Source organism: Fundulus heteroclitus, chromosome 11 (genome assembly GCF_011125445.2).
Source record: "Fundulus heteroclitus isolate FHET01 chromosome 11, MU-UCD_Fhet_4.1, whole genome shotgun sequence".
Lineage (NCBI taxonomy): Eukaryota > Metazoa > Chordata > Actinopteri > Cyprinodontiformes > Fundulidae > Fundulus > Fundulus heteroclitus.
In genome coordinates this window covers 34,216,338-34,227,900 of record NC_046371.1, presented here as the reverse complement: position 1 = coordinate 34,227,900, position 11,563 = coordinate 34,216,338, and the positions used below count along the sequence as shown (strand labels likewise).

At 44.6% G+C, this 11,563-nt stretch overlaps 1 protein-coding gene across 3 annotated transcripts in view; it reads right to left on the bottom strand.

The window, feature by feature from the left end:
• Positions 1-4,087: 4,087 nt before the first annotated feature.
• The window catches only part of ints2 (integrator complex subunit 2), a 33,588-nt gene continuing 26,112 nt past the window's right edge, over positions 4,088-11,563 (bottom strand). For all 3 annotated transcript variants that reach the window (XM_036143433.1, XM_012865222.3, XM_012865223.3), the window contains exons 19-25: positions 9,943-10,068; positions 9,607-9,808; positions 9,229-9,510; positions 8,811-8,918; positions 8,563-8,668; positions 8,136-8,312; positions 4,088-4,624 (exon numbers count right to left, since the gene is read on the bottom strand). In XM_036143433.1, coding sequence (XP_035999326.1) covers positions 4,443-4,624; positions 8,136-8,312; positions 8,563-8,668; positions 8,811-8,918; positions 9,229-9,510; positions 9,607-9,808; positions 9,943-10,068 — 1,183 coding nt within the window. In that variant the 3' untranslated portion in view covers positions 4,088-4,442. The remainder of the gene's footprint in view (positions 4,625-8,135; positions 8,313-8,562; positions 8,669-8,810; positions 8,919-9,228; positions 9,511-9,606; positions 9,809-9,942; positions 10,069-11,563) is intronic.

The window sequence follows — 11,563 nt, the reverse complement described above, 5'->3', positions numbered from 1 at the left end:
GCAGGGGGTGCTCTGGAGACCTTCTCTGACTCTGTGGTGGCATCAGCCATCTTCTATGGTGTGGTCTGTTGGAACTGCAGCTTGTATACAGCTGAGGAAGCAATCAGATAAGCTCATCAGGAGGGCTATGTTTGTTTCAGGGTGGCCCCTGAACCCAGTAAAGGAGGCTGGAGGCCGAAGGACCGTATGAAAAAAAATAATTAATTCCTTTGAATGTTTTTTGTACATTAAAACACAAATACTTTTTTGCACTTTTCATTTTTAAATCAACCATAATCAGTTGCACACCTCTTTAATTTCTTAATTGTGCTATTTTCATTAACTGTACAGTTAAATTGTTAAATTGCCACATGGATGCATTCATAGCTTATTTCCATAAAATCTGCAGCTTTAAGCAGAAAGCTCCAACATGTTTGGGTTTTGCAGGTAAACCCCCCAAAGGAGCTTTTTTTTTTTGGTCTTTCTCCAAACTGTGCGCTGTAGATATACTTTCTCTCCCCCGAAGCTTTTTATTCCTCCTCACAAGAAGTTGTCTTTAAAGATGCTGGGTGTTGGAGGCGCTGAGGCAGCGTCAGTGAAAACAAAACTGTTCTGTGATTTCAGCTTCACTTGCTTGAGGCATCTCTCACAGCAACGGGAAAACTGCAAGCAGCACAACAAATTGTTCAAGTGCATTTCATATGGGCCTGGCTGTACAGAGAGAAGAAAAACAGCTCTGGGTAGAAGTCAGTCCAGTCTCTTTACAACAAAGACTCTCTTCCATTTGTCTTTCTCTCCCCTGGTACATCGCTAAGGATTAAAATACCCATTAATTCCTGATGCTCATGTTCGCTCTGAGTACTTGTGAGGAAATGACATTGTCTGTGTGTATGAAGGCACCTTTAATGTTGATGAAAAAGGGGAACAAACAGCACTAGTTTTATGTAAATTAACAGAGCCATGCTGTGCCCTTAAAATCTAATCTTTTTATCATTTTTAAATACAACATCCTTTCTCCTAACCTTTAGTTCTTTCATTAATGACTGAAGTCTAACAGGGTGGGTTTGCTGGGGTATTCTTTCTTCTTGTCTTTTTCTTTTTTTGTGTGTGTGGCAACACTGCCCTCTGGCGGATCTTTTGAGAACGTCCAACAGATCAGGAGAGAAAAGTCCAAAGGCTTTGTGGTAGTTTAAAATGTCACCTGACCTGCATGTTTTCTATCCTTATGTGAAGAACAAAGCAAATTTACCCTCTGTAGGACATAAAAACAGTTTGACTAGAATTTAAAATAAGACCAAATGTAAAGAATCTGACCTCAGAGCTCCATCTTTAGACCAAGCAGGTCTCAATTAGCCGGCTAAGTTTTAACAATCAACAGGTATGACTTGTTTATAAGGGTTGCCATGAAAAAAAGGTTTCCCTCTAACAAGAATATGGAAGAAAATAGTTGGCTTTTCTAATTTTGCATTAGGCTGTGCGGCTAGTAGCGCTGTTGGATTGCAGCAAGAAAGTCCTGCGTTCGAATCCTGGCCTTGGGCTCTCACAGCTCAAAAACGCCTGTTAGGTAAACCGGTCTTTCTATATTGCCCCAGAAGTGTGAGTGGCAGTGTGTCTCTCTTGTTCTAAAAATAATAAAACAAGATCATTTACTGCATCACAATTAACTTCACAAGGGGAAAAAAGTATTACAACCAGGAATAGGAAAACCCAGAATGAGTCACAGAACCTGCTGTAGTTTCTTCTTTAAAAATAAATCTGTACTAGGTTAGAGAGAGAGGACTTAACGTGTGAAGCTCAGGGTTACTGACTCACAGTCCAACACCAAGAAGAGCAGAAACTAAAGATGGAAGCATTCGGTTTGATTTTAGTTGGAGCAAATTGTATTCTGTTCCATTTATGTGAATAATTTTTCTTCTATTTTAAGTAACAGGTTTAGATTCATAAAATTATCTCATCCATTTGACTATCAGGGTTTTAGATTTCATCACCAATATATTGGTCTTTGTTTATCATTTGTTCTGTTTACAATCTTTTTATATTACTTTCCAATTATTCCTTGTTCGAATTAGCCATCCACCTTTTTCTTTGTTTAATTTGATCATTATTAGTGCAGCTGTTTTAACCTCTGTTAGGCGCTTTGTGTAACACTTGTCACTATTAAACGGCTTTATGAATAAGGTTTGATGCTGTTATGGATTATTTATCTGCATTCAACACAACTTACTGTACGGTTCAGTAGGAGCCGATAGTTTTTTTTTTTTTTTTTGCTTGACAGTTTTATGGTTGTTTAATTTCAGAATGGTTACATAGTAAACATTAACATTTCTGACCTGGAGTTGAAACTGAATATCAATCAAATTTAAATGCAGCTCTGTGCTGTAAAAGCTTCCAACCACAAGAATCCACATTGATTCTTTCATTCTCAGGCAACCACAGAAAAGGTTAGCCACTGATTTATTAACAAGTAGGTGCAATGTGTTCATGTTTCCCGAGCTCAGCTCTTGCAATGTTTGCTATACATTGGGCTGCGCAGGATGTCTGATTGCTAATGGCTTTAAAGGGAATAGAGACCTCTGAAAAATGAGGACACCTTCTGAAGGCTTGTGCATATTTAGACGTGTCCCTGGACGATACTGAAACATTATTACAATTAAACCTGAAGAAGGCATTTTAAAACTTTTTGTAATATGATAAAACACTATTTAAAATCAGTATACATTTATTTCAACTTTAAATGGCTAAGATGCCACAGAAGGGACACCATTGCTCCATTTTTTTGACGGAGGTTGGAGCCGTTTAAACCTCGACTGTTGCTGAGGGTGAACGCCATGGTAGGACTGGAAGAGGCCTTCAGAAAGAAGACTGCTGCAGAGTCTAGGAGGGGATTTAAATCTGTCTGAAAACAATTTTAAATCAGCAATACTACTGTTGAGAAACCCATCCGGAGCTGGAGGACATTCACAGCACCTGCCAGCATGCCCAGGTTTGGTCCCAAATCCTTCCAGGAAAAGAACCTCAGACCATCTGCAAAGCACGGAGGTGGAAGCGCCATGGTTTGGGGACGCTTTGGCGCAGCAGGACCTGACCAGCTCACCGTCATAGTGTCCACCATGTTTTCCACCGGCCATCAGAGGGAGGAGGAGAAAAATCTGAGGCCATCTTTGAAAAATAAGATAAGCTGAAGCAGAGCTGGAGCCTGCAAGAGGACAATCCAAAACATACCAGTAAACCCACCAAGGCCTGTAAGAAACACCTAAAAACATCTCAGCTGAAAATCACAGGAGGGGCAAACCTTGCTCAGACCAGTAGAAGGCGACAGGAGGCCTCACTTATTTTAAACAAACTAGTAACACTTTCCTCAGCTAGAAAAGCCTTTTTTGATTTGTTTAATGAGCAAAACAAAGAGCATTTTGGTGTTTAGGGGCAGCAAAATTTATCCCAAGGACACCTAAAAAATAAGATTCAACATCAATATGTGAACACTTCTTAATAAAGAATAAAACATTTAATAGGATGCCCTAATTTATCCACACTAATGAAGATTTCGGTCTGGAAGATTTCACTAATTTGATTTTACTCTGAACAGCCATCACCGGTTTTCCTGTTTGCTTTTGCCTCAGCTGTTAATTTTCTATGTGCTTCTATTGTTGACTAGTTATATAAGCTGAACTGATAAATGCTGGAAACTTTGTGACACATGGAGGGTTTTTGCTGCACGCTGCATCTTAAGCAGATGATTTCAAAAGCGATGCACTAACCAGTGGAGCACGTTCCCACTGATGAGTTTAGAAGCCGTGGATTAAGGGAGTTTAGGAGTTCTGTAACACCACAGAGGAGCTTTTATCAGCTTCCTTGTTCTAGCGTAGCTCTTGGCTTTGCGTGATGGTCTTTAACATTAAATAAGCTCCAATTAATTACCCAGACCTACATGGAGGACATGCACTTACAAGGTAAGACATAAAAGTCAAGAAGTTAAAAGTCCGGACGACTCCTTGTGTGTGCAGCTAAATGTGGATTTCTGGAAGAGGTTTTATGGAACAGAGAGAGTGCTCTCACTTAAATGTGACTCTGGATGTCATTTCTAAAGAAAAAAAACGTTTTTTTCCTGTTTTTAGACTGCACTCAGATTATTATTTTTTATTCTTTTATTACAAAGCGTACAAAAAGCTCTGCACAGTTCATGGCAACATTTACATTTTCACTGCCAATTAAAAGTCAAACAGTCTGCTTAGATATTTCCAACAACTGTTGACGCGAATGCACACGTATCCTCTAATCACAATAGAAATGTAGAAATGCTTCGTAGAAATGTAGTTTTCCCACAAAGCTGGATGACAGCAGACCCTTCTGAATGTCTGCAGCTAATACCGTTTGGTGTCACTGTGTGCAGAGAATGAGACCAGCCCTCTTAGGAGTGTTAGACGGCGTTTCCCCACACGCAGCAGGTTAGCTGCCGGTTCACTCTATAGTCCATGAAGCGTGGAGCTGATGATGTCCATGAAGGTGGCTTCGATGCAGTAGCAGAGCTGCACATCTGGGTCAGCGCCGCCTAGTTCCTCGGCCGCCTTCTGGGGTAGAGTGAGCTTGGAGGCGCCTCCTCCCAAAGCTGCAGCTTCCTGGGGTTTTTCTCTCAGACTCTGCAGGCCTGGGGGAGGAAAAAAGCTTTTGGTTCTACCTGAGCAACAGAGTGTTTTAAATGTAATCTTTATCCACTTTAGTACTTGTGCTCTGAAAATGCTTCGTTTCAGCAAATTTGTTTGTCCCCCCCATACATTTTGAAACTGACCCATAAGCCTTTATTTGCTGTCCAAGGTAGAGTGGGGCGAGCAGGATTTGGCTTACATAAAGGTGCATCTAAAAATGTGAATATAATGAAAACGTTCTGACAGCCGCCTGCAGGTCATCTGCATTGCTGGTTCTGCAGTTTCTAATCTTCCTCCTGACAATAACCGTTGGGTCTCTGTGGGGTTCAGGTCAATCTGGTGCTCAATTAAGCCCAGTAACACAACGTTCACCTGACCCACTTTTGGTACCCTTGGCAGTGTGGGTCGGTACCAGGTCCTGCTGAAAAATAAAGTCAGCAGAAGGAAGCATGAACTGCTCTGAAAGCTGCTGCTAGATGGCTGGGTTAACTGTGGACGTCAGAAAACCCAGTGGACCAGAACCAAAAGATTATATGACTGTTTGCTTTACGCATAAGGATACAGAATTCAACTGTACAGCCAGAACACATTTTAAACTCCAAAACCTAAGTTTAATTTGCATAATAATTAACTTATGCTGTAATGGACCGGTGATCCGTTTAGGGTGTACCCTGGAGCATCAGTACTCCACCCCACGACACGGCATGGATAAGCAGGTATAGACAATGGATGGATGGAAATAATTTATGTATGAGTTTGTGAGGACTTATTTAATGAACGTTTACTGCCCCCTGGTGGTAAACGTTCAGAGAGCTCTCTCCTCTGGAGTAGGCCGGACAGGGTCCTAGTGTTACACCCAATTCTTCAAAACATTCAGCCGATATCCTGAGCCTTTGTGCATTTATGGTTCTGTTTGAATCTTTCTGGTTAGAATAAGTCTCAGGGAAACGGTGCACGCAACGCCTGGACAGATGTTTTCTCAATTGAAACTACAGATGTTGAAGACTAGATGATGCCTCAGTAGGGAGATGCTCTAGATAAAGCCATCAGGTCAGCCTTGAAGGTTGATAGAGGGTTTTTATCCCCTAAAATTTCAATAAGACATGTTGAATGTGCTACAGATGACAAATCCAGCTCATAAATGGGACTTTCTCCTTGATTTCCTGGATCTACTAAAATCAGTCATAAGTGGGTATGCTGGTGAAGATTCTCAGTCATCCAGGTCATGGTCATTCCAAAAAAAGTAAAAAACAAAGCAACTGGACTTGTTTTCCGTAGTTTGAAGACGTTTCGCTTCCTCTCCAGAAAGCTTTCTCAATGGGGTACCGCGCACGTGACGTCACCGTCTCAAGAGCAACGCCCCTTTTGCCGCTTAGGTAGGGCATACAGGAGAGAACGCACGGATAACTCAGCTATTACAAGCGCAACAGAACCAGCGATATGACCGACTTTACAGCCGTTAAACTTTCCCAAGACGATGTCCCAGGCACACGGTTTACTGGTCGCACTGTCGAAGAACACACCAACCTTCAGCTCAAACGATGGCTTGAGGTTAGAGGGCTTAAAAAGACTGGAAAACTGGCCGAGTTGATGAACGGTAAGCTTTGTTTTTTTTTCCTGCGCGGCGATCATGGCAGCGTCGGCCGTTTTTTTTTGTTGTTGTTTGCAATCACCGTCCAGGAATGGGTATATGTTTAATGTTTGTCTCATTTGAAATGTTTTTGAGTAAGCTATCCCGGTAGCAGGGTATCATGTTAGCGCCTGCTACCATGATAGCCTATATGCTGTCATGGTAGCACGCGCTACTTTATTAACATGTCGGCCACCAAAATACTCTTACCTTGACTTGATGTCGCTGGAATTGGGTCAGGTTGTTCTTCGGTTGTGCCCTTTCCTCCGACAACATGCTTGCTACATATGTACTTGAATTTGGTAACTTTTTCCGGGTTGAACTGTTGTGTAGGCCGACCGCCCCGGTGTACCAAGCACACATTTCTCCTTGGCAGTCTTGAAGAAAACATCCTTCATATGCGGCCGATCAGCGTACCTCGAGTCGCTGTTGCACGTTCCATAGCAACAATGTTTAAAAACCATGGTCTTAGATTTGGAAAAAGCAGTCGTTTTAACGAGTAAAACCTAGGCTAACGCACGTCTCTTTTACAGCAAAACAGCAGCGGGTTTCCGGAGTTTGCCCCACTGCGTACCACGTGATGTGACGTTGTGTTTCTAAAAATAGCTCGCGCGCGGTACCCCATTCAAAAAGTCTGGAGTAATGTGGAGCATCAAGCTTTATACTACTGCCCAACAAAGGCCTTGTAATGGCTTAGATAACATGCACATTCAAACAAAAACAGGTCCACCCCCTTAGGAATGGGCAGTCATTAAAGTAATTAAGCCAGCAGATCCCAAGGACAAAACCCCGAAATCTAAGATGAGCGGAGTGGTGTATGCAGTTCAGTGCAGTGAGGAATGTTCTGATCTTTATATTGGAGAAACCAAACGACCTTTCCACAGACGCATGGCTCAACACAGGAGAGCTACCTCCTAAGTCCACCTACACCTTAAGGACAAAGGACACTCTTTTGAAGACCAAAATGTTCACATTTTGGACAAAGAAGACAGATAGTTTGAAAGGGGTGTGAAGGAAGCCATCTACGTTAAGAGAGAAAAAACAACCTTAAACCAAGGAGGAGGCCTTAGGTTCCAACTCTCAAAAACTTATAATACAGCTATTGGATTAATTCCGGCCAATCATCACCTCAACTCTTACCCTCATTCGGGGGATCAAAACATTGCTCCTTTAAGCCGCCAATAACAATCCTAACAACTCCTCGTTACAGAGGAGTGGACCAGTTTTGGTTCAATCGGCTGGCTTAATGACTTTAACGACTGTCCATTCCTAAGGAGGTGGATGTTTCTGTTTGAATTTGCATGTTATCTAAGCCATTACAAGGCCTTTGTTGGGCAGTAGTATAAAGCTTGATGCTCCACATTACTCCAGACTTTTTGAATTGAGAAAGCTTCCTGGAGAGGAAGCGAAACGTCTTCAAACTACGGAAAACAAATCCAGTTGCTTTGTTTTTGTTCCTTTTTTTGGAAAAGTCATAAGCAAGAACCTGCATTAAAATACACTAAATTATCAGAAGTGTTTGTCAGCCGCCAGAATAAACAGAGACTTTATTTTTAATCCATAGCCGGAGATGAACCCTTTGGATGGGTCAGGGTATACTTTTAACAACGTGTGTATGAAGTGAGCCAAAATATTAACAAATCATGGTAAACATGCTCACATTGGCTGAATATATCAATTTAACTACTATATTTAACTACTTTTTAAAGAATATTGGTAATATTTAACATCCAAAATGATAATAAAAAGAAAAGTATTTCCTCTGCTAAAGGTAACCCACACTATGAAAATAAACCGCGTTGGGTGTAAGGCAATGATTTAAAAGAGGAGAAAACGACTGCCTATCCAAGGGTTGTCTGTCCCAAGTAGGCTATTATACTCACGGGCAATGAAGGGGTCAATGTCCCTGACTCTGGTGGCCACATCGGAGGCACAGACTTGGCCCACTTGTACCAGCAAAGCTGCCACGTCGTCGTAGAGAGGAGGGAAGGCCTGGCAGAAAGCCACCAGGCAGGGCAGGGTGGGCATGAAGAAGGAGAAGCGCTTGGCTCGATTCAGCACTGCAAAGCACAACACACTCTTATGAGTAGAAACAGCAGCTGGGCTGACACCGAGCCGTCTTAAGTAGAGCACTGTGTGGTAAAGACGGGATGCAGAAGTAACAGCTAGTGGCCAGACGGTGGCAGCCATCTACAGGGACACATATTAAGACGCCATGTTTGCTGAAAGCAGCCAGAAGTGGAATAAAAACCTCAAATAAAAAGGAGCCAATAATCTAAATAATAATCTTTAGTAGAAGATGCAGCTGACCTGTTAACAAGGTGCCCATCACACTGATGGCTAACCTGGCCACGCTCAGGGATTTGGGTAAGGCGTACTGCGTACACAGGTAGGAGAGCAGCTGAATGGCAAAGATCTGTGGGTAAACACACAACATACAGCAGAGATCAGCCCAGAGGAGCTGCCTTTGGAAAGCACAAGTCTGTCACAGGGGCGCTGGCGCCGGCCCACGACGAGTTCAGGGCTTTAAAGTCCGGAACCAGGAGGGAAGGCCTCACCTGCTTTTCTAGCTGGGGCTGGGCCAGCAGCTCTGGGATGAAGTCCAAACAGATATGGATGGAGGGGATGCCTGCCACAGTCAGAGGCAGTAGAGCCTGGGGGTAACCCTGCACAATGAGATGGAAAAGACAACATTCAACTTAGAGTTACACCTTAAAGACAAGGGAGCATGTGGCCGACCCGGCCAAGCAGTCGGGGCTTGGAACACAATTGCGGACAGAGGTGGATTCACTTTGACAGAGCCCACCGTATGGCTGTCTGAGACGTGTGGGAGAGCTGCAGCCGTTTATTACCCAAGCCGCGGCACAAGGTGCTGACTAATGCGGTCAGCGTGATCTGACCCGTCATTAAAACCCCAAAGCTGCTGGGAGGGGAGCAGGATAAAACGATATGACTCCTAACGCCTGCTGTATTTACCTGAAAGTGAACCAGCTTAGCGATGTTTGGGTCAGCGATGAACATCTGATGCAGCAGGCAGCAGATGAGGCACTGCACCTCCCTCAGGTCACTCAGCAGCCCCCCCTCTGGCTCGCCGTCTTCCACCCTCCCTCTGGCGCTCGGCGGCAGGCTTCCTTGTCTTGACTTCCCTGGAACGGGGCCCTGGTTGTTCCTCAAAAGGCTCTCTGTGGTGGCCCCCAACAGCTGCTCTTCAGAGGTTGGCAGACAAATCTCCAGGAGAATCTGGACGGCGGCGCTGTCCTGCGGCCACACGGAGACGAGCGGTTATTGCGCTGCGCGTCTAAAGCGGCCACACTTCATCCGCTCTTTGATAGGAAGCGACGTGTTTTAAAACACCTGCGCAGCTAGAAGGGCGTTCTTCAACTCCTCTCTGGTGACCTCGGGCGTATCTGGCTGACCAGGAACCGCCACGTTTGACACAATCTGGTTCTGCCGATCGAAGTCGGCCGTCTCCTTCAGGTGACACTGCAGGTAGGCCTTCGAGGCCAGCAGGTACCCGTTCAGCATGTGCAGGACGATGTCCATTAGAGGAGGACACCTGGGGGGAAATGTATACACAATCATCCAATTAACAAACACTGCTTATGCATCGGTGGGCTGATGTGAGACAACGGTCTGTAAATCTGTTATATTCGCCAGCCTTTCTGATGGCTGACGAAGAGCAGCGTTCACCTGTACACCCTCTGATCACAGCGCAGCACAATGAGAGGATCAACCATCAGGTCGTTCTGAGTGTACGTCTGCTGGTGGAGCAGCTTAGCTGAAGGCTGCAGGGCGTTTACGGTCATCACCCACAGCCTGAGACAGGGAGAGAAATTAATCAGTTCACAATCAGGCTGCCAGCTTTGCCACCCTTTATTGTGAGATAGCTAATTCTGACCGGATGGAGAGTGTTCGTGAACACCAGTTCTTAAATCCTGCCCAAGATTCTTAATAGGATCGAGGCCCGTACTTTGACTAGGCCATTCTAGAACATGAACACGTTGTGATCTGATATATTGCATTGAAGCTGTATATTGTGGCTGAATGCTAAGAGTCGGTGTCCTGCTGGAAGCTGAGGAGCCAAACCTGGCCCGTCACAGCTTTCCTTAGAGGGTGTCCTGTATTCACATCCATCAACCTTCTCAACTCTGACCACCTTCCTTGTTGCCGTAGTAACGCATCGTGCCACGAAGGCCCACAGTATGATGCCATGAACCATGTTTCACCTTACGGATGCTTTGTTCAGGACGGTGTATGGTGTTGGCATTACTCCACCAAGTCTTTGTCAATACAGGCCCTCCGCATGTTTACTGCGTATGGAGCATGAGGCAAATAGTTGTCCCGTCAACAGAAGCTCCCACCTGAGATGTAGACCTCTGCAAGTCCTACAGAGTGTCTTCAGGCCTCCTTTCTGCTTCTCTGGTTAATGGTGTTGTTGTAAAATGGGAAGAAGTCAAATGGGTGTGAAAACTCTTACAGGGCGCTGGCAGGAAACTGAACTTTCTGTTGTATTAAACAGCGGCACAGCACATCTTGGTATGGGATTCATTTCCTAATCTACTAAGATTGGCTCAAGGAAGACGCCCCATCCCTCCCCGCCCCGGTTAGGGCGAAACCAATGTTGATCTCTGAACAGCAGGTAGTCCTAGAGCTCTAAGCCTTCAGGCGTCTCGCACACTCCCATCAATCAATGCATCTGCGGGAACGCTGACACCGCTGCCCTCCTCCAAGCTTCACCAGGAGCCCGCTCCTCTACCTCTGAAACACTCCACATCAGAGGGAGCAGGGAAGAGACTAAAGTCGGAGGGGAGGCAACAATCCCTCACATCTCCTTCATGGAGAGTTTTCCTGCCCTGAGCTCTTCTTGTTCCAGGCCTCCTTTGGATCGATAGGTCTGCTCAGAGCTTAGGTAACTGCGCTCTAAGAGCCCTGGGGCGCGCTGAGGGTGACCCTCGTGTAAGCAAGCAAGTCCACCCACACTGACAGAGTTGCTTTGCTCAATACCGATCTATTCACACAAACAGTGAGCAGGAGGCCCCGACTTAAGAGCAACAACTTCTGCCCTGCAGGTTTTTACTTTAACCCTTGGCTGAGTCTGCCTTTCACATTTCGTAGAGGCAGAAAATAAAGTCCTCATCAATCTTTAACCTCTCACAAGAGACAGAATTTAGCAAAAAAAACTTTTAATCCCTAGAAAGATGTAAATTTGGAGTCAAAGTATTTCAAGCTCCAGTAGCTAAGTGATGCCGTTCTCGCTTTCAAAATGAATTGGCTCAATATAGAAGTTCTGTTATTAATATAATACACCAAG